Source organism: Bipolaris maydis (genome assembly GCF_028858645.1).
Source record: "Bipolaris maydis strain C4 unplaced genomic scaffold PSV08scaffold_1, whole genome shotgun sequence".
Lineage (NCBI taxonomy): Eukaryota > Fungi > Ascomycota > Dothideomycetes > Pleosporales > Pleosporaceae > Bipolaris > Bipolaris maydis.
In genome coordinates this window covers 1877226-1898431 of record NW_027093857.1, presented here as the reverse complement: position 1 = coordinate 1898431, position 21206 = coordinate 1877226, and the positions used below count along the sequence as shown (strand labels likewise).

The following is a 21206-nucleotide window of genomic DNA, read 5'->3' as shown; positions in this document are numbered from 1 at the left end:
ATTGGAATCCTTCCACAGGATGCCAGTATATCGTCTTTTTTTTTGTTTCGAAAAAAAAGCAAACCGAATACAAGGGTATCATCCAGCACACATCCTTACGAGCCCGCCGGAGCTGCAAACGAGAGTCTAACGACTTTGCCGCCATCGCCGCCAGCTTCCTTCTTCCAGCCCAGCACGTCATCCTTGTTCTTCTCCTTGTTGACCTCCCACGGCACCAAGAAGCCAGCATTGAGGTTCCCATTCTTAACACCCTGAATCGCCACTTTTTGTTTCGACTGCGCAATGTACGCGTTGAGGAATCCCTGCGTAATCAGACTGCCGCATATACATTCCATCTCTAGAATATCAAATTCGTGCGTGTATGGCTGTACATTGTCCAAGCCGGCAAAGTCCGGGTCAATATACGTCGACTTGGTAGTGGAGGCGTGGTCCTGGAAGATGTGGCCGAAATTGCGACGACCTGGGCCGCGGTCCTGGGCCGCCATGGCCGCGTTCTTGATTCGCGAGCGGGCCTCGAGGAAGCGGAATATTTGCACGGCTGCCCGGAGGTCGAGTAGCGCGGCTGCTTTTGATGTCTCGCCTATGCTACCGGTAAGGATGAAGACTTTCCGGAGGAGTGACCGCCATACGAGGACTTCGCAGTAGTTGCCAATGGGGTAGAAGATGCGGTATTTGATCATGAATTCGGCGCTTGGGTGTGAAAGATCCAGATTTGTGATGCGGCGGAAGGTTTCCAGGTCGCCCTTACGAATGGCTTGAGTGATTGGAACGAAAACTTCGCGGAAGCCAACGTTGGCTGGATCTTTGTAGATGTGTTCGTTCGGAAAGCGTCCAAGAATAATGTTTGCAGCGACAAGACAGACAGCGATCAAGCGGCGCTGTTTCGGACATTGCCTATGGCAGCCTCTGTAGGCCACCTCCAGAACCAGCTGAGCGGCGTGAAAGTTGGTATTACTAAAGTGATATCTTCCGAGATAGTAAAGATATGTTGTCCGCTCCGCAGCTGGATAGAAATGTAGTGGTGGAGACGAATTTGAAATGTTGTTAAAAATGGTTTCACAGCTTCCCAGCTTGTCCGCTTGAAATAAGGTCTTCAGACAAATGTTGGCCATCTTGTAGATGCCCACCTTCTTTCCATCGGGCCTGCCGTCTTTTATACCACCTGGCACGGTGTTGCGGTCGTTTAAGCAGATGATGAAGGCTTGTCGTACAATGTTGGCAGCCTTCTCGGGTAATGATTCTCTCTGGCCATCTTCGTCCACATCAGTTAGAAGCTGTTGCGCCAAGCTAGGGTTGTTATCCAGGCCTATTGCAACGCGTGCAAAAACCTTAGCATAGTACATGATTGTGGGAAGCATCATGATACCCTTGGTAGGATGCTGTAATGCGCTATTGGCACGTCTAATATTGCTATCAATACCTCTGTCTCTTGGACGTAGTATATAGTGGTCAAACTTACGGTTGAAGATCTGTCATCATCTCGAATACCATAACGAGATTATTGGCGTCGACATCTCTAAGAAAGGTCATCCATCCAACAAGAAATGTGACGAGCGATCCCCAAGATTGCACCGGTCTTCCCTCTTCATCCTCAGACTCTGCCGTCTCAGTCACCACACGTCTGACCAGATCCTCGAGACGTTTTTCAGAGCCCGGATTTGAAGCCGGGTAATTTTGCTTCAATGAGTTTATAAGCTCTTGATGATCCGGGGGCCAGCGGTTGGCCTCAAGCGGCTCCAGGAGCACGATTGACTGTAACTGATTGGCATCGCCTGCTCGTATAGCGACGTTGACGGCTGTGCACAGACGCGTTTCGACGTCATTCTGATTTTGAAAGAATGGCATGGCTGCAAGAACCCCCGTGGACGGTTGGGGGTGGAGTCAAACTAAACGGGAGAGCTGTGGCTAAGGATATTCAACAATGCACTAAGCTATATACATACTAGAGGGTGGCCCGAGCTTCTTCGGTAAGCATCCGTATATCCCTGCCGTCGATCATTGAAAGGAACATGTCCTTTCCCCCTTTCCGAGAAGTTCGTTGACGATTTCTAGATTTGATCTCAGATCTGTCAAAGATTGCTCACCTAATGGCGTTATGTCAGCAACTCGCTGTCGGGATCTTCCTCGTTTAAGCTGAGCAACGTGACGTGCATGCCTGACAGTCAACTTGGTATCTTTCACATGTCAGACCCACCACCATGACATCACCGAGCGTAATGGGCAAAACAACCATGTTGAAGCTACACGTTTCCCGCGGATGCCCGGCACTAGTAAGTAGCATGTTACAGTACTCTTGTGGTACTTAACCTTTGCAAGGCGCGTCCTTTGTCACTCCCTCTTGTCAATCTATTCCATTGATATAGCCGATCCGCTCACAATGGGGTACATTATCGACTATGTTTGGTACTTTGTTACACATCCTATTCTCTTCATTTACCAGGTGGTTCAATACGTGCTTGACTTGCTCCTTTCACCTACACCTCCTCCACCCCATTCAAATCTCGCCCGCCCAAAGATTGCCATCATAGGCGCTGGTCTCACTGGTGTATCGGCTGCTTCGCACATCGTCGGCCATGGCTTTGATTGCCGTATCTTCGAGGCTGGACCAAAAGAGAACCTAGGTGGGATCTGGAGCCGAGTGAACAACACTTCTGGCCTGCAAATCCACTCGGTCATGTATCGCTTCCACCCCTCGGTGCACTGGAAGAAGGGATATCCGGATCGGCAGCAGATTGTGTCGCAGATTACACAGCTATGGAAGAGATATGGATTGGAGAGCAAAACGGAATTCAACACAAAGGTGGAGAAGGTCTACAAGGATCCGCATGGGCGATGGATTATTAACGACCCGAGCTACGGACGATTTGATGGAGTTATTGCAGCCATCGGAACATGTGGTGACCCAAAGATGCCGAGGCTGCCTGGCCAGGAGAATTTCAAGGGAAAGATATGGCATAGCTCGAATCTAGACGGCAAGGTGGCCAAAGGGAAGAAGGTGGCCATTATTGGTGGCGGTGCATCTGCTGTGGAGGCATTGGAGTTTGTTGCAAACGAAGAGGCAGAACATGCATATGTCCTTTCACGCAGTGAGAAGTGGATCATCCCGCGGAATCCATTCATTGACGCTCTTCTAGCCCTTAATATTTTTGGCTCGGAGACAATATTTTCCTGGGTTCCAGAATACATTCTAAGGCTGTTCTTCTACCGCGACCTGTACGATATCTCGCCGGCGCCCAATAGTGGAAAGGGACTCTTCACCGAGACACCAATGGTCAACGATCAGGTCCTCGATCTCGTTCGCTCAGGCAAAGCTTCCTGGCTGCGGGGCGACATCATGGGTTATGATGAGTCTGGTCGGGGTATCAAGTTCAACAAACGTGCCCAAGGGGTGCCCAAGAATGGACCCGGTTCAGAGAAACTAATCGAAGCGGACATTGTCATCATGGCCACGGGATACAAACGACCAAGCTTGAGCTTCCTGCCAGAGGAAGTCTTCAACGAGCCTTATGATCCACCGAACTGGTACCTCCAGGTTTTCCCGCCAGAAGACCCTTCGATTTGCGCAAACAATTGCACATATGTCAATGCAATTGGTACAGTCGGAAATTATCACATTGGCATTTACACACGCTTCCTGCTCATGTATCTGGTGGACCCGCTGGCACAGCCCAGGACGTGGTGGATGAAGCGGTGGATAGACATGACGCGGTTCATCAAGAGCAAGGCTCCAGGAGGAGCGTTTGATTTCTTCACATACTCTGAGCTGATTTACTGGTTTGTCTTTACGATTGTCATCAATCCATTCCGGTGGAAGTGGGCGGCTTTTGTATTGTGCGGAGTTGGCAAAGGACTGCCACTGAGCGTGGTTGAGCAGGAGAATCGAGCAAGAAACGGACTGGGCATGGCACATGTTGCTGGCATTCACAGCAACGGATATCAGACGGAATAGCGGAGTCCCGGATAATGAGAAATGGTTAGCTTGTCGCACCATGTATAGGGAATGCTCAAGATGGATGTAGACTTTCAGCTCTTTGTTGCTGATTTTGAATGATGTCTCCGTGGAACTGTGGAGAATGTTGCGCTGCAGTTGATCTTGACCATCATGGCCTTCCTTTTTGGACGAGGAAGAAGGAAACACACTGCCACGTAGGTAAAAGCTGATGAAGCAGGCAGTATTTTGGGGACTACATGGGAACGCGAGAGTGGGATCAGCTCGAAGTGGTGTGCGGCAATGGGGATTTGGACAGCTTAAATGCTTGTTCGAGGTGCAAATTACGTGTTCAGTGGTCAGGAGAAGACGGTGAGCGTATCGATATGGCAGATTGCATGGTCGGTGCCCCGGTGAAAAACTTCGCTCTCCTTTTTTGTGCGTATGGCACGCACCACGCAGAGGACAAAAAGGTCGGCCCCTTTTTCCTTATTCTGAGTATAAGCTTGAGAGTGGTGGGGTTCGTCGGAAAGTTGTGCGGAGCCGGGTACACAATGAGGCACGTCTTACCCAGTGCATCTCCATGGCAACGCGATGGCAACGCGTAAACATGAATCAGAAACTGGGCTGAGGCCATGGGATGGAAACGCATGCAAATGATGATAAAATTGACACTGTTTGAGGATGTTAAATGTTCCTCAGGAAGCGATCTGCCGCTGTCGCAGCTCAAACAGGCGGACAGGACCTTGGGTTGGCCGGAGGATATCCCCCCGCATGTAGCAGCCTCTACAGGCGCGTCACAGCGTCACAGCGTCCCGTCGTCTCAGATAGCGACCTGCCGAGCGCGAGGCCGCACACGATCCGCATGCACAAGTGAAACTCGTGTTCCCTGGGGGTATAATATTGATAGAGGCGAATCCTTTAGTGGGCCGGATGCGGCTGCGATGCGCAGCAGCCAGCTGGCGGTGCAACAAAGGATTATCCGGTGTGTGGGAGGGTGTGCTGACTCTTTAAGTTCTTCGAGGCGAACCCATCAAGGGAAAGCAGAAGGGAGAGAAGGGGCTTTTTGTTTTCGGGGTGAGTGACCACGCGGGGCCGGGCTGGCTCTAGTAGTAGTAGTAGTAGTAGTGCAGGCAGTCGGGAGGGGAGAATTTTTTTTTACACTTTGGCATGCATTCTCCTCTTTTCAATCTCCACCAAACAGAGCAAGTACGTACGTAAGTAAGTTGCATTGTTTCAGTTTGCAGCAAAGTCAGATCGGAAGCGTGCGGCCAGGTGCTGCTCTCGTGACAAAGAGGATGAGGGCTAGCCTGCTGTCACGGTGCAGATTTTCAGGGTCTCGAAACGCACAATAGACCAGAGACGGTAACGCGGGCGGGTCCCGCGGTCTGGGGTATATGACGGACCCTGTGTGGTGAGACTGGCGCGGTGGTGTGTGTGTGTGTGTGTGCATGTGTGGCTGTTGGGATTGGGCGGGCGCGGTCATGTGACAGCGTGCGCGGGATTGTTTGTGTACGGCAGGCGCGGACGCGTCGCACCTGGCGACGAGGCTTTTTTGTTTGCATGGCGCGCGCTGGGGACCCACAAAAGGAGGGGTCAGCCCGTTGGCGGGGGCGCATGCAGGCTGCGCTTATGAAAGAGTTTGTGCACTCGCCGCTGGACCATTGCGGCCCTCGTTGCAAACCGCCGCTGTTCTCGAACAGCGACTCAGCTCGCCTCCAGGCGCTGCACGACGGCGCCCCGGCCACGCCGAGTAATTGCCTGCTGACGTCGTTGGCCGGGCAGCATGGCGTCGACACACCAACAGGTACTCGCCCGTTGCTCAAGAGACGAGGGAACGTTGGCTGCGGCGTGACAGGCGCCGAACAGGTTTGCCTACCTACCCACCTACCCACCTACCTACCTACCTACTTAGCCCACCAGGTCCATTCACGGCAAGTCGGCGGGCGTGGCCTCAGCCTTATTGCGTATGACGTTTGAGCGTGTCGCCATCGAGATCTCGTTGCAGCAGCCTCGATCGCAGGCACGCCACTAGGAGGGTAGTGTGTTGGGGCGAGGCCAGGCCGGTGCAATTGCTTGGGGAGGGCCGAGGACATGGATGGGCCCGACAAGGCGATCCGAGCGTGAACGAGCCATGCAGTGGCCAGTCGCCGCATCCACGGCGCCTGTGGGCAGAGAGCGTGGGCGTGCGACGTCGCTCTCGCTGCACCGAAAGAAGCATGGAAATCTCCCGCTCGCCCAATGGGTGCGCCTCGCTGCTCCATGGCCAATGGGCGGCCCGCAGGTGAGCAGGATGACATGGAGGCCAGCGTCGCCATGGCAGATTCCCTGGCAGAGGGCGTGCCAGACGTGTGCCGTTCCCTGGCCGATGACGAAAGAATACGTAGTCGGTGGCCGCAATGGGCCTGCCTGTGCTATGCGCTTCTAATAGCACTATTGCAACAAACTGCTGCTCCAACTGGGAATGCCTACTAGCAATCCACTACAGGCTGCCGTCGGCCGGTTCACGCGTCTTGGGCCACGGCGGTTGCTGGCCTGTTCGGTTTCCGCACGCACATGCAAGGCCATGCAGCGGGCAGCTAGCCGCAGTCGCCCATGTTTGGTACCGAGTGGGCTGGTTTCCCTTGGAGACGGTCTCCATGGTACGCATACGGCTGCACGCTACACGCACCACGCTGAACCACTCCGAGGCCACCCTCTCGTCTCGGCGGCGCGAGTCTGAGTAAGGCAGTAGTAGTGGTGGATGTACTATCAGGCGGGGGGGCGCACGCAAACTCATCGTTTCACCCCTCCACCTGCTGCGCTACAGGGAGCACCCATCCGCCATGGGTCTGAGCCGCGTCGAGCTAGGCGGTTGCTTCTCTGGCAACGCGCTGCACACACACACGCACACACGGCGACATGGACCGGCCTGGTGCAGCCATCCAAGTACTATGGACAGTAGAACAGACTTGAAGCAGCAGCCGTCAGACGCACACGGTGCCGTGGTAGAGCGGCCTGCCAGTTGCCGGGCGGAGTGATGCACATACGCATGTACATAGACACACACACAACGTAGACTACACAGAACAAGGCAGACATGCCAGGTGTGTACACAGACGCTCTGCAAACACTGGTTTACCCGTCTGCAGTGGGCGTCATCAAGCTGCAGCCCAGCTGCACGCAAGCAGCCGAGCATGCCATCGCGATCAAATCAGCAGCCGGTGTACCTGCGGCGGCATTAGAGGCAGCGGATCATCGCAGCGCAGCTTGGACGTGCTGCATAGCCGGAACGAACAAACTCCACTACCCAGTCCTCTTTGTCCCGTGCTGGTGCTGGGCAGTGAGGCCTCCGGTGTGTGCAAGCGCCTAGCTTAGCAGCCCATGCCCTGGTCGTCCGCCCTAACCTTCTCAGCGGGCTACCCCAGCAACCATGGCATCCTCAAAGCCAGCTGCGTGACGGACCCGCCGTCCTTCCTCTCTACCCTTCTCTCCCCCAAGAAGGCCCAATCCCCCGACTTAACTTGGCCCACTCGCCTTGTCGACGACGGTTCGCTTTTGCTTGGATCTCCCACATCCATTATAGGCAGTCGCTACCTCCTTCACCTCCTCCCATCGCGCCTGCAGCCTCATGTCCGGAGCCCGCCTGTAGCACCCAATTCGACCACGCCCGCTACCTACCTAACCCACCACTACCACCACCAACAACCGACGACACCAGCCCCCGATCCATATCCCACTGCCCCAGCATCTTCAGATTGGAATTAGCTTTTCTGTCTTGTATGCCTTATCGCCCTCACCCCAATCAGCCCGCTCTCTCGCCAGCCCGACGCCGACACCGACGCTCGTTTCCGCCTGTTGCCCGGTACGACGAATAGCCCACCCTCACCTTCACCACCATGGAGATGTCTTCGCCTCTTGCCGCCATGCACCCGCCCCCAATTCCCGGTCCCTGGGGTTATCGCCGTGACCTGCCTCAATCCAAGCCACTCTTCGGAGGTGCACACAACCTTGGCCCCAAGAACTTCAATTTCCGCGATCTCAGCATGAAGAAGGCCAGTGGAGACTACTTTGCCCTCCAGCCTCGCATCGGCTCCTCGCCTACCGCCAGTCTGGCTGCCGACATGTCGAGCAACCTGCACGTTGACCAGAGGTAAAACTACGCTTGGTTTCAAACACCTTCCGCTTTCGGTGCTAATGCCCTTTGTTACAGCCCTCAGCTCGCCACGCCCCGTCGGTCGCTCTTCACGTCCAATCTCTTTCAGCAGTTGGACACAAGGGGTAAGTGGCTGTGCTACCTGACAATGCGAGGGAGGTGCACATTCTAACAAGGCTCTTGTAGAAAACCTGACCCCAATTGCCCGATGGGAAGGTGTCACCACTCCACCAATTCCTTCTTCGTCACCCGGCTTCGCTCCAGACTCCATGGACATCTCGCCTCTTCCCCACAAGGCCCCCTTTAGCTTCGTCAACGACCGCTCTCTGCCGCTTCCCTCGCCCTCACCCGAGACCACTCCCGGCACCGACAGTGACATGTTGTCGTCGTGTAGCGACCTGCCTACGCCTCCCACGTACTCGACGACAAACCTCGAGGTTCCACGCCCAGTGTCTGCTGCTGAGTGAGTATTCTTCGCCATATATTGCCCCCTTCAACATCCAACTAACGCAACCTAGCCGCCGCAAGTCTGCCCTGCTTAGGCCCTCTCTGATGCGCTCCAAGAATAACTCTTCCAACTCTGTTTCTTTCAAGGATGATGAAAAGTCCGATGAGAACTCGGTGCCTCCGCCTCCGCCTTTCCAGTTTGGGTGTGGTGACTTCAGCCGCACCTCGTCTTCACTAACCCTAGACGAGTGCTTCGCCGCCTCGCCTCCACAAGAGCGCAGCAGGCCCACGTCCAATGGATCCCTATTCGGCTCTTCTAGGCCCAAGCCCTACCGTCTCAACTCTACTGCTACCTCTAGTTCAAATGGATCGCCCCTTGCCGCCATCCGGAAACCTGCTGGCCCCCCATCGCGTCGGCCAAGCAAATTCCGACGTTCTTTGAGCATGTTCGAGAGCCCCGTAGATGTGATGAATGCCAAACAGGAGCAGGAGAACTATCAGCCCAGCGGTCTTCAGTCTGTAATGGATGTTGATGATGTCCACCCACTCAAACTTCCTCATTTCACTACTAGCGAACCAGAGAGCCTTCCTCGCATCACCCGTGAGACCTTGATTGACGTGCTCGATGGTGTTTACGACCACCTGTATGACAACAAGGTGGTTATTGACTGCCGTTTCGAGTATGAATACAACGGTGGGCACATTGAAGGTGCTTTGAACTTTTGTGACAAGGAGAAGCTTGCCGAGCGTCTCTTCCAGGCCCCTTCTAGTGAGAACACTCTCTTGGTGCTCCATTGCGAGTACTCGGCACATCGTGCCCCTCTCATGTAAGTCAATTGGCTCGGCCACGATCAATTTCACCAACTAATAGCAACAGGGCCAAGTTTGTTCGCTCGCAAGACCGTAAAGAGAACGCTCACCAGTATCCCTTCCTCTCCTTTCCCGAAGTCTACATCCTCGATGGTGGCTACAGTTCCTTCTTCCATGCTCACGCTACCCGATGCTATCCTCAAAACTACCTCCGTATGGACGCCAAAGAGCACGAACAATCGTGCGAGCGCGGCCTTAACAAACTCAAGTTCAAGTCGCGTGCTAAGCTCAATCGTGCCACTACCTTTACCTTTGGGCAACCCTGCCAAATGGAAGACAGCCCTACAACCATGAGCCGGTCAAGAAGCGGAAACAATATCTTCTGCCTTGGCAGCGACTCACTGGACGGCGCTCGGGCGAGTACCCGTCGCCTTGCCTCTTACTAAACCCATACCCAGGCCTCTGGCCGAAATTACGATACCAAACTAACTTGACGGCGGATCGATTCATGGCGTTTATCAATACTTGCTGCATCGGCATTGGATCCCCACAGCATTGGCGTTTAACTTTTTCTCTTCTTGTTCTTTATTTCGATTACACCGGGGCGTTCAAGCGATTTCCTTTGTTCTGCATGGTCCTCGAATATCTTTGTCAGAGGAAAACAGTCTGCATCTGATCTCTGGGGCAGTCCTGACCCCGTTTTCGTTTCTATACCCCATGTCGCGGAGCCAAGGGCCCGGGCATACGTTACCATTTCTTAAGTGGGATGGCTGGATACCCACCACGTTTACGGCGACCGCTGTGCAGGTTGATCCAGTCTGCCCGCAAGCACCCTAATTTCCTTTGTCACTATGTACATCCTCAACCGGATTTTTCCTTTTTTTTTCTCCTTTGCAATGGCAGAGCTGGAAGATGCTCTTGCCCGTGTTCACTTGAACCAAAATCTAAGAATCATCACGAAGCCACATACACAGAGTCTGGGTTTACGTGCCTGTACAAACGCTCATTACCAGGACATTATAATCCATCTCATTAATCATTCACATTCACGCTTGCCTTGGTGCTCTTGTTGGTGCTTGGAAGAATGATGTCGTTGTCGCTGTCTTTGTTTTGTCGGCCACGGTGCTTTGTTTGACGTTTGTTCTTTGTGTCTGTGATGCACTTGTTCATTTGTTTAGATTTGTCCCCTTACAAGTCGGTGTGTTTGTGCTAGACACATGTGGAGATTGAGATGATGTACTTGGCGGGCTACAGAATGACAAAGAAGCCAAGGGTAGTAGGAGCGGGTTAGACTCGCAAGACAAACAAAAAGAATACCCCTCATGTCTCTCGCATTGTTTGTTGTCACTGGTCGGTACCCGAGTCAGATGCATTGTTGTTGATTTGGCCGGACAGACGCCTTGAGCTATGCCCGATAGATCTGTTGAGCCGGAAAGGCGGGCTACTTGTGCCTCAGATGGATGAGTGGCATTGCCCGGAAGAGTCCTAGAGACCCAGCCGTGCAGTCGCGTGAGGTCCCAACGCGTTTGGCGCTAGCACTGCCAGCCCCGCTCTCCCCAAACATGGCTTCCCCACCAAACCTGCGCACATCGACGTTACGCTGCATCCTGCACGCCAGCCCGTGTCTTGCCTGCACCGATGCACCCCATCGCCCAAGTCTCCCAAATCGCACGTCTCAAGCAACTCGATATATCCGATATCCGCTTTGGGGCGAGTGGATACGTTGTCGGTTTACTCTTGTTTGCGCGCCATCTATTTTTGCTTTTGCCCCACCTCAGCTGGGAGAGGGGAGCTAAGCTCCGAGCTCCGAGCACTTGCTGATCTCACAAAGCACGCACACAGTTCAACGCGTACTATAGTACATTACATACTCTACCTGCCACATGCGGCACAATACCTTGGCTGCATAGACGAGACTGTGCTGTTGTTTTTTTTTTTTAGTGTTGACGGCCAATCTTCTTGTCTTTTGCATGTGCAATTCGAGACAAGAGCAGTAAAAAAAGAGCAGCAATGGATATCGACGACCTGCTGGCCGAGGTCGCCGTCGACTCGACGCCACAGGAATCGCGCGACTTACAGGAGCTGACACGCTGCTGGGTTGCCGAGAGAGTGGCGCCCGAGATTCTGCCGTGGCCGACAGATCTCATGGCAAGAGTGCTAGAGCGCATCGCGAGACAGGTGAGTTCTGCGTGCGGGGGCCACCTTCGAACCGTTGGGGGGATTCAACGGTCCTGGGCACAAAGCAATAATGATTGTCTGAGCTTTCTCGTGGGCCGTTAGAATCAAACATACATTCACATTACATCGGGATCAAGAGGGCTAATGACGCAGCCAGATTGAACTTGTCGAAGACCAAACAGGGAATATGGACCCGAAGACGAACTTCACTCTCATCATCATACAGACTGAACTGGAGCGATTCAAGTTTCTTGTCCGGAGTTTTTTGAGGGCAAGGATAAAAAAGGTGCGTAGCAGGATTCTCTACCATTCCCATTGAGCCATCGCTCGGACGACACATAGTAGATGTCTATATACTAATCTTAAACAATCAACAAACAGATCGACGCCCACCCCCTCCACATCTCCTCCCAACATACGTCCTCTCTCGATACCCCAACCCCACTCCTCTCCCCCGCAGAACACCAATACCTCACATCCCACCAAGCTCTGCTCGCTGCCCACTACGCCTCGTCCTTCCTATCCCAGTTTCCAGCCTCGCTACAGCGTCTCGATGATACCACTGGTGGCATTAGCATGGTAGATAAGCCCGACGAGGACAAAGCCGTGTTTGTGCGTGCGTTGAGGGACGTGGGTGAGATTTTTGTCGAGGGCACGGATCGTAGGTTCGAAATGAAGAGGGGCGATGTATGGGTTGTACGGTGGAGTGCGGTTCGGCAGTGGTGTGTTGGGTGTGGGACAGGGGATGTGGAATTGATTTGAGGGTCTGATGCAATATTTTGCTTTTTTAAAAATACAAAGCATGTATATATACTTTTGGGCATGTTCACGGCGTACATGAAGAGAAACGATTCAAAAAAAAACTACGAGGAAGAGAAGGTTGTCAGGGTAAAATGTACATCACGAAACGACTGACGAGAATAATTGCATGCTTCATGACTTCTTTACAAAAACACTCCTGTCATACATGTATCAAACCAACCACGCAGCAGAACACATTTATGTATACAACCAACTCATCCAACAAACTCACGCTATGCATTCCATTTACTTTAAGAAAACCTCAAACAATAATCTCTAAAAAAAAAAAAGCGAACCCTCACGCAATCACCATTTTCTACTCTAGTAAACATAGCAAGACAAGCTCCAAGATCATACAACAGTACTATAGCCCGCCCCGTACCCCCTCCTCCCTTTCCATCGTAAATACCATTTCCTCCCCTCATCAGCCCAAAACACGCAACTTGCCACTGCCACCAAATGGGCCAAGTCGGCAAGATGGAGCGCCTCGGTCTGAAACACGCTTTGCAGCGGTGGGAAATAGATAACAGCTAGTTGACCGAGCAAACTACCTGCAACGGCATAGTTGAACATTTTGTTGTCAAAGACGCCGATTTCGCCTGCGAGCACGGATTTGCTGGATGAGCGGCAGGTCAGGGCGTTGAACATGTCGAAGAGGACGAAGCAGGTGAAGGTCATGGTGGTGTCTCGCGCCGTGACCATGTTGTCGTCGGACATTTCGAGGTAGTACGTTGTTAGTGTGCCGAGCATAATAATAGAAGCAGATTGGAGGACGCGTTGGATCAAGGGCCGGGTTAGGACACGGGCTTGACGGGGGCGAGGTGGGAGCGCCATGACGGCTGGGTCGACGGGTTCGACGCCGAGGGATTGGGCGGGTGGGCCGTCCATGAGGATGTCTGAGGGGGAGAGGGTGTATGGTTAGCTTTTGTTATACTAGATACCAAGTGGACGAGAAACTTACTGATCCACAGAATCTGCATGGCGTTGAGCGGATTCTGGAAACCGAGAAAGGTACTCAGGAGTACTAGACTCAGCGCTGCCGCACTGGTGCTTAGTTGAAAGGTAAGGAAGTTTTGGATGTTGTAGAAGATGCCCTTTCCTTCTTCGATGGCGTTGAGAATCGTGGCAAAGTTGTCGTCGGTCAAAATCATGTCTGCGGCTTCTTTGGCAACGTCTGTTCCCAGCCGGCCCATCGAGATGCCAATGTCTGCCTTCTTAAGTGCCGGTGCGTCGTTGACTCCATCGCCAGTCATTGCAACTACATCGCCTCGCGACTGGAGCGCTCGAACAATCTTCATCTTGTGGTCCGGACTCGTGCGTGCAAAAATTGATGTCGTTGCCATGGCCTGCGCGAGCTCTTCCTCACTCATCTGGTCTACCTCGTCTCCACGGATGACGGAGCGTCCAAGCGCAGAATTTTCAGTAATTGGCATCCCCAGACTCTTTCCAATGGCAACCGCAGTAGTCTCTGCATCGCCGGTAATCATAATCACCTTAACCTTGCCAGCCATTAGACGCCGGATGGCTCGTTCGACACCCTTGCGCGGGGGATCGTTCATGCCTACAAGCCCCGCAAATGTGAGACCACGATAGTGCTCATCATCACCAAGAGCCGAGTATGCGGTTGGTGCTGGAGAGGCGGTGCCACTAGTATTTCTCTTCTTTGCCTTGGGCACACCACTTGCGAAGCCGAGTACTCGCAGGCCCTCTTGAGCCATGGATTCCGCAGCCTTGATCGCTTCCTGCTTGTGTGCTTGATCCAATGCTACTTCTTTGCCCTGTGCAGTGACGTATGTATCGCAGCGATCGAGAATTCTTTCCAATGCACCCTTGATATAGCTGTGTTCGGAACCAGGAGTATGGCTACCAGAAGTGCTGCCAACGACAACACCCATCCACTTTCTTTCTGAGCTGAATGGAGTTTCGAACTTGCGTTCGCCAAGCCTTTCCCGCACGTCTTCTTCGCCGAAAGCATCAATCAGGTCAAGGAGGGCGACATCGGTAGGCTGACCGACCCATCTACTTTTGGCCGAGGCACTATCATCGCCCAGAGTTGATGAAAGAACTGCTGCTGTGGAAGCTGATGCAGCGTGGTCGCTCAATAGACGGGCATTGTTGACTATGTTTCCGATCCGCAGGATGTTACGAGTGGGGGAGTCGAGATCCGTAGACTCATGCTTGAGCTTCACATCTGTTGGAGTAGCCTCGCCAAAATGCCATATTTTTGTGACAGTCATGTGGTTAGTTGTCAGCGTGCCTTCATGAGGTTAGCGAGTACAAGATTACTGTCCATATGCATAACTTACCCGTCTTATCAGTACAGACGACATTAACCGAGGCCAGTGTCTCTACACTGGGCAGCCGTCGGACAATGGCGTCGCGCTTGGACATCCTTAGCACACCCAAAGCAAGCGTAACTGTAACAATAATTGGCAGTCCTTCAGGTATAGCAGCAACGGCAAGCGAAACAGCAATCTGAAAGACCTCGAGAAACTTCCACCCCCGCCACAATCCTACCAAACCAATGAATGCAATAACACCAAATGACATGTAACTCAGCTCCTTTCCGAGTCGGTCCATAGAAAGTTGCAGAGGAGTCCTGGGGCTTTCAATTTCTCCCAAGGATGCAGAGATGGCGCCAAATTCTGTGTTGCCTCCAGTACCAATAACGATTCCTTGTCCATACCCAGATCTGACCAGAGTGCCCATGAATGCAATGTTTTTCTGATCGTTGAGCCTAATGTCTGCGCCAACGGTTCCAGAGGCTTCAGATGCGTAAAAGGGCGAAGGCGATCGTTGGGCCCCTGTTGGGGGTGAAATAGTATCAGGCGATTTAGAGACGGGTTCATTCTCTCCTGTGAGATTGGACTCGTCGATGCTAAGGTCGGCAGCGTGCGTGATGCGAATGTCAGCAGGTATGCGGTCGCCCGTGTGGAACAGAACCAGATCGCCTGGTACTAGCAATGTCGCGGAGATTGTCGTAGACTTTCTCTCAGCTGCGGAGAGCGAGGCCGTGGTATCCTTGAGGTTGTCCAGTTCGATGCCGTCAGTTGTTATGCCATTGGGTGTGCGGCCGCCCCGTGATGGCTCGGCCCCTGCGCGTATGATGTGTGCAGAATGTGGGACGAGCGAGTTGAGAGCCTCGATTGACTTTTCCGACCGGTACTCCTGCACGAAGCCTACGGTGACGACAATGGTCACTGCTACAGTTATGCTCAGCGCGTCTTCCAAATTGCCCATGATAAACGACACAGCTGCAGATCCTAGCAACAGCAGAATGAGGGTCTCTTTGAATTGCTTAAGGAACCGCAGCCACAGCGGCTCGGGCTCTTCGTGCGGGAGTTCGTTGAGGCCATGGAGGTGTATGCGCGTCGAGGCATCGGCGGCAGAAAGGCCGTGTGTGATGGAGGTGGAGAGTTTTTGCGCGGTTTCTTGTGCAGACAAGAGCGAGTACATGGCTGTTACTGACTGTGTGGTTGCATGTTAGCAATGTGTCCGGTCGCAGTGCGGTGCGGTGCGGTGTGGCAGCCAGGCGCATGACGTACTGAGGGTGCCGGACTGCCCCTATGGGGCTCTGGTGGTTGCAGCATTGGCGATGAAGGGCGAGAGGACTTGGAATATGGATTCGAGGCATCGTAGCGGGGCAGTGAGGGCGTCGACGCTTTTGACATGTTGGCATGGCCAGGAGACGACTGTTGCGCCGCGGTCCAACGTGGCCTGTCCGTCGACGATTAGCGTGTGGGGAATGGCGGAGGAGGCCGATTATTGCATTGAGGTGGCGGGTAAACAGTGCACGTAAGGACGGCTGGCAGGTAAAAAAAAGAATCAAGTTTGGCGGCGAGGAAGAGTTTGGATTGTCTTTTCGGGGCTCGCAGTTCGTCTGGTGAATTAGACGGTCGACTAGAACGTCAAAGCATCGGTACCCTTGTGCAGGGGTCAAGGGTCCTGGTCCTGGCCCTCCCCGTTTCACCCCATAAACCGTTCGACGTAACACAGCGACCACCGTGCGACGACCTTATCGGGAGCTGAAACAGAGAGAACTGATCTTGGGTTTGGAGCGCAAACCTGCAATAGATAAACATGCTCGAGCCGCTACAGGGGAAGGGAATCTGTGCACATCGGCATTGGGACTTGGCAGGCACATGTCCGACGCTACTACTACACATGCTCTCGTCGCAGCGCGGGGGCTTGCGGGTGATGTCATGCATGCGCCTCGGATATCGCTGCGATGGCTAAGAGGGGATGCTTTGGGTGAAGGATACTAGGACAATCTCTCCAACTCTACCCATCTGTCTACATACATATGTCTCCAGTACAGTACATACCACATCTTGGCCCCACTCGCTGCCACCCCACCACCATGCACTATTCTGTAATCTGTACTCCACCAGGGAGCTCGTCGAGCCATGCATCTGCCCCAGTATCTTCGACAGCCTGTTGTGCCTTTGTACATGCAATCGCATCTCTGCCATCCTGGATTGTGAATGTAGAGGTGCAGTCCTCGCTCCCACACTGGTTGCCCAGAGCATTCATCCCCCTCTGCAACGCATCCCCCTCCCAGCCAAACAAGTAGTCGCCATGCGCACCATATCCAGTCCTATCTGTATTAACACAATCCTCAGCACTTGATTGCGGGTTCCTTGACTTACGCATCTCCAAAGCTATACACTAACGGCTGTTTACCATCCTGGTAGTATTTTGGATCTGCAAACCCAGACGTGTCGAACATGATCTCGTACATGACCTGTGGGATCCGTACTGGATGACTGCTTGGGCAAAAGTCGCCCGCAAGACCATTAAAGCCTGGCCCATACGCAACATGCGATCTATGGTCCGGCGAGTCGAGAGTAACGCCATCCCAGCACGAAGGAAAGATCACTGTAGCACGGATCCCCCCTGGACATGGCGTAGACGGAAAGCTGGCAGTGTCATTACCTGAGCAAGGCGCACCGTCTCCGCCCATGACGCGCTCATCAACCTGAAGACAACGATGACAGATGCCTGGGTAAGTGCCCTCTTTACTGCGGTTGGTGGGATCGCCAGCCAGCATGCGGAAGCCCTATGAACCAGTGAGGATGCACCACAGAAGCGACAATCAATTCAAACTCACAGGTATCATCGCAGTAGTATTCTTGTTCGTCCCACTAAATGGACGCATGTAGTATATGGTAATGCCGCCATCCTGCTCAAGGAGAGTTCCGTTTCGACGGCCGTTTGCCATCTGCGGTACTTTACGGTACGTCCCATTTTCTGGCGACTTAAAGTAAATAGAAGCGGTCCAATAGTTTGACCTGTCTTCTCTGTGGCTATGTAAGTACCCCGTCAATCTTCTAGAATGTCTATGCTAACTTGTAAATGCACGAAGTGCAGGTCGATTGCGCGGCTGGATCAAATGAAGAAGGATCCATCTAAGTATGTTAGCTCCTTGAGCGTATCAAGAAAGACCTACAATGCTATACTGTGACATTGAAACTGTTACCTCCTACAATCTATTCAAATTAGCCTTCTTGCATCGGAAACGACAAGTAGACTTGCTTGGTGCATATGCGGTGATGGGTTGAGTCCAGGGGTGACAAGCGGATCAGTACGCTCAACCACAAGCTGCGAACACCCAAACCGTAGAAAGTCAGATGACCCATACGGTGTTTCCTGGGCTGAGACATATTGTGCCAAAAGCACAAAGATTGTAGAAGGGCACCAAAACATGCTGGATAAAAATGCAAGGAAATGCGCCTGTTTGACAATGGTGTACAATCAAGTGGGCGTCGTAGGTGTAGGTATATTAGTATTTTGCTGATGCATGTATATCCAACTACCGTTCCTCAAGCTGGCCCAACATGATAGTCTAGTGGAGCAGACTGTCAAAACTCTTGGTAAGTCCCGATTCCTTGGTAGCATATGTATGTAAAGGCCAATGAGGCGCGATCGGGTTCATTGGTGCAATATCCCTACATTGGCTGGGTATTGATGAAGCAACTGCCGAGTCGCACAAGAACCTCATCGGAATATTGCAAAAGCAACGTCTAGAGATTGATTTGATTTGCAAGACGTAAAGCCAAGAAGGAGTGTTGTTAAAAAAAACTGTCTTTTGAATGCCCAGGCCGGATCATCCATCAACCGGAATTGGATACTCGCCATTCTTTCCTATTACAAGCTTGGATGTCAGCAACGAGAAAATAGCAGCCTCGCAAAGATAGAATAAGGCGGTTGGGCGTGCTCTCTCATCACATGATGATGCTACTATGTCTATCAATAGGGTTTGTGGAAACAAAGGCGAAGGTACTTTTGGTGTTTTCTGGTTCAGAGTCATGACTAAGCGGGAGCTGTGGGATCGTGGCTGCCACGCTCTGCCCTGATCCCAGCCATTACCAGCCTCATCATCATCATTCAACCACCGAGCGCATCCGCAACACCATCGTCGCCCAACCCTCTCTAGCTTTGACTGCCATCCCTACGTGTGCGCGCACTTTTGGCACATACTATTGAGGTCACTGGCGCGTCTCTACCGCGTGCGCATCCCGTGACCTGCGACGCGTCAACATAAACACGACGACCGACTCGACGCGCAGCTCTTCCTCACCCCACCCACGAGCTCCTCCATCCCGCCACCGCCATGTTTCTTCCCGAGGATCTTCTCTTCAAGCAAGGCGCGCTTGCGCACGTCTGGCTCGCCTCCAATCAACAGAAGAAGCTCACCAAAGCTCAAGTGCTGCAGCACAAGATCCCCGAGAGTTGCGAAGTCATCATTCGACCAGAGGTGGCTGCTGGCGGCCCACTTGCGTTGCGTCTGAACGCACAGCTACTTCTTGGTGAGGTTCGCATCTACCATAAGAAAGCCCACTACCTGCAGGATGACTGCAATGAAGCTTTGTGGAAGATCAAGATGGTAAGCTTGATTTCAACTACCCGGCATTGCCACCATTAACGCGTCTACAGGCCTTCCGCCCTGGAAACATTGATCTTCCTGCGCAGACTCACGTTGCTAACCCCACCAACTTGATTCTGCCAGATCAAATTACCGACCTGGACCTGCTAGCTCCTATGCCAGATCCCTCTTTTCTTCTCTCACAGCCGCTTAGTGGCAGTCTCGATCTTGGAAACACTACTGTACCGGATTGGGATAATAGCCAGTTTCTCTCTGGCAGCATTGAGCACCCACGTATGGAACCAATGGAGCTTCCCGACGATGACCTAAACCTGGATATTGGAGAAGATGACGACTTGGAGCCCCCAGCGCCGTTCGACGAAGGCACAAGTATCGAGATGGGTCGTAATGCGCCCCTCGAGCGTCGTCAATCTGAGGAATTTACTGCGCTGGACAAGGGCCTTACGCTAGACGACGATGACCTTGGCATAGATATTGGTGAAGATGCTCCTACGGAACTTGGCCCTGGCCCAGAGCTGAATCTTGGGGATGATATGGATATCACCATGGGCGGAATGAACGAAACAGATCTCCCAGCAGGTTCAATAGCAGGCGATCTGCCTATGCGCCAGCGTGAAGAATCACCACTTTCCGAGCTAGGAGAGGAAGAGGCCACTCGCCTTGAACAGGAAGTTGCCGAGCAAACCACCACCTTTGAGCCAGAGCAGGAGGAAGAGGAAGAGTCCGTTCATCAAGCCAGGGCCAAGCGCAGGAGGGTTATTGGAGCCGACGCCGAGACAATGATTTCCAGCCAGCAATTGAAGGAGCAACAGAACAACCGTGAAAAGATTCTCAAGCCTGCATCTTTCCTTCCACGCGATCCCCTCCTTATGGCTTTGCTCAACATGCAAAAGTCTGGAGGCTTTGTATCAAGCATTCTTGGCGATGGACGAAGTCAGGGTTGGGCTCCCGAATTGCGCGGTATCCTTTCTTTGGAAGTGATTTCCCGACCAAACCAGAAACGCAAGCGAGATGGCGTCAATATTGGAGCGGACGCCGAGGATGACGAAGCAACAGCAGCTGAAAGAGAGAAGACGCCACAACTACAACTAGAATTTGAGCAAGACGAACCAACTCTAGGGGGTGGTGATATTGGCATTGGCGGTGACAACACTATGCTAGGAGGATCCGAGGACATTATCCAACTCCCCGATGAACCAGATTTCCAGCAGATCGGTGAAGAGGAAGAAGATGTATTTTCCCCAGTCCCAGACAACTTTGACGACACAACCGCTCCTCTTATCCATCCCGCCGAAGGTGGACCTGTATCACTAGGCACAAAACACGCCGTTCACTTCTTACGAGAGCAATTCGGGCCTGAAGCTGAAGAGAGCGAATCAGTTCGACAAAAGAGCAGCATCATCTTCCAAGACATTTTCCCAGAAACCAGGACATCACGAACCGACGCCACCAAGATGTTCTTTGAAATGCTCGTCCTAGCAACCAAGGACGCCATCAAGGTCGAACAACCAGCCAACAACCTTGGTGCTCCGCTACGTATTCGTGCCAAGCGTGGTCTCTGGGGTGAATGGGCGGAGACTGGTGCAAGTGGCGAACTGGCTTCTCAAGCCCAAGCTGCGCCTGCAGGAGACTCTGATGCCCCTGCTGAGGCCATTTTCCAAGGGCCGTCTGAAGTTTCTGTTTCCGCGTAAGGAGAACGAACAAAAGATATCAACTTTCTTGGGAAGACTAGGGGTAAATGAGGGCTTTGTTCTCATCTGGTAGGCGTTGGCTGAATACCCTTTCTTTTCGTATGACTTTTCCTTCTGCTGCTTGCAACGTTGGACTACGGCTTTTCTTGGTGGGGTAGGTGCATTGGCGTTGATGCTTGGGCTTGGGAGGAGGCCTATTGTGTTATGGGGAAAACTTGGCTTTGTCTTTTTGTATGATGCCTAGTAAGATATTTGTATCGGACTTGGACAACTCAATGTAATCCGTATTACCTCAACATTGGATACTTCAGCTTTCTTGAATAATATGCT

General features: G+C 52.8%; 8 protein-coding genes across 8 annotated transcripts; 5 read left to right on the top strand and 3 right to left on the bottom strand.

Moving 5' to 3' along the window:
* Positions 1 to 95: 95 nt before the first annotated feature.
* PSV08DRAFT_358093 (uncharacterized protein) lies at positions 96 to 1877 on the bottom strand (the record flags this gene model as incomplete). The annotated part of the gene is made up of 2 exons (XM_066092951.1): positions 1460 to 1877; positions 96 to 1401 (listed from the first exon to the last, which is right to left on the bottom strand). The coding sequence occupies exons 1-2, from the start codon at positions 1843 to 1845 to the stop codon at positions 96 to 98; spliced, it is 1692 nt and encodes a 563-aa protein (XP_065949978.1). The 5' UTR covers positions 1846 to 1877.
* Positions 1878 to 2198: 321 nt separating this feature from the next.
* On the top strand, positions 2199 to 4062 carry PSV08DRAFT_406576 (uncharacterized protein; the record flags this gene model as incomplete). The annotated part of the gene is made up of 2 exons (XM_014222892.1): positions 2199 to 2270; positions 2441 to 4062. 2 exons carry the CDS (start codon positions 2199 to 2201, stop codon positions 3947 to 3949), a joined length of 1581 nt encoding a protein of 526 aa, XP_014078367.1. The 3' UTR covers positions 3950 to 4062.
* A 1964-nt stretch (positions 4063 to 6026) lies between these two features.
* PSV08DRAFT_242695 (uncharacterized protein) lies at positions 6027 to 6356 on the top strand (the record flags this gene model as incomplete). Its single annotated transcript, XM_066092289.1, has 1 exon — positions 6027 to 6356. The coding sequence occupies one exon, from the start codon at positions 6027 to 6029 to the stop codon at positions 6354 to 6356; it is 330 nt and encodes a 109-aa protein (XP_065949977.1).
* Positions 6357 to 7555: 1199 nt separating this feature from the next.
* PSV08DRAFT_2424 (uncharacterized protein) lies at positions 7556 to 9824 on the top strand. The gene is made up of 5 exons (XM_014222890.2): positions 7556 to 8060; positions 8121 to 8188; positions 8250 to 8526; positions 8582 to 9337; positions 9388 to 9824. Exons 1-5 carry the CDS (start codon positions 7807 to 7809, stop codon positions 9764 to 9766), a joined length of 1734 nt encoding a protein of 577 aa, XP_014078365.1. The 5' UTR covers positions 7556 to 7806; the 3' UTR covers positions 9767 to 9824.
* A 1443-nt stretch (positions 9825 to 11267) lies between these two features.
* PSV08DRAFT_2414 (uncharacterized protein) lies at positions 11268 to 12444 on the top strand. The gene is made up of 3 exons (XM_014222888.2): positions 11268 to 11498; positions 11656 to 11784; positions 11880 to 12444. The coding sequence occupies exons 1-3, from the start codon at positions 11331 to 11333 to the stop codon at positions 12258 to 12260; spliced, it is 678 nt and encodes a 225-aa protein (XP_014078363.1). The 5' UTR covers positions 11268 to 11330; the 3' UTR covers positions 12261 to 12444.
* Positions 12445 to 12503: 59 nt separating this feature from the next.
* On the bottom strand, positions 12504 to 15970 carry PSV08DRAFT_213782 (uncharacterized protein; the record flags this gene model as incomplete). The annotated part of the gene is made up of 4 exons (XM_014222887.2): positions 12504 to 13195; positions 13261 to 14556; positions 14606 to 15767; positions 15845 to 15970. The coding sequence occupies 4 exons, from the start codon at positions 15968 to 15970 to the stop codon at positions 12651 to 12653; spliced, it is 3129 nt and encodes a 1042-aa protein (XP_014078362.1). The 3' UTR covers positions 12504 to 12650.
* Positions 15971 to 16664: 694 nt separating this feature from the next.
* On the bottom strand, positions 16665 to 18005 carry PSV08DRAFT_367351 (uncharacterized protein; the record flags this gene model as incomplete). The annotated part of the gene is made up of 6 exons (XM_066093124.1): positions 16665 to 16896; positions 16949 to 17358; positions 17410 to 17599; positions 17649 to 17707; positions 17759 to 17788; positions 17835 to 18005. The coding sequence occupies 6 exons, from the start codon at positions 18003 to 18005 to the stop codon at positions 16665 to 16667; spliced, it is 1092 nt and encodes a 363-aa protein (XP_065949976.1).
* Positions 18006 to 18684: 679 nt separating this feature from the next.
* Positions 18685 to 21188, top strand: PSV08DRAFT_2408 (Rec8 like protein-domain-containing protein). Its single transcript, XM_014222886.2, has 2 exons — positions 18685 to 19185; positions 19236 to 21188. The coding sequence occupies exons 1-2, from the start codon at positions 18913 to 18915 to the stop codon at positions 20874 to 20876; spliced, it is 1914 nt and encodes a 637-aa protein (XP_014078361.2). The 5' UTR covers positions 18685 to 18912; the 3' UTR covers positions 20877 to 21188.
* The last annotated feature ends 18 nt before the right edge of the window (positions 21189 to 21206 follow it).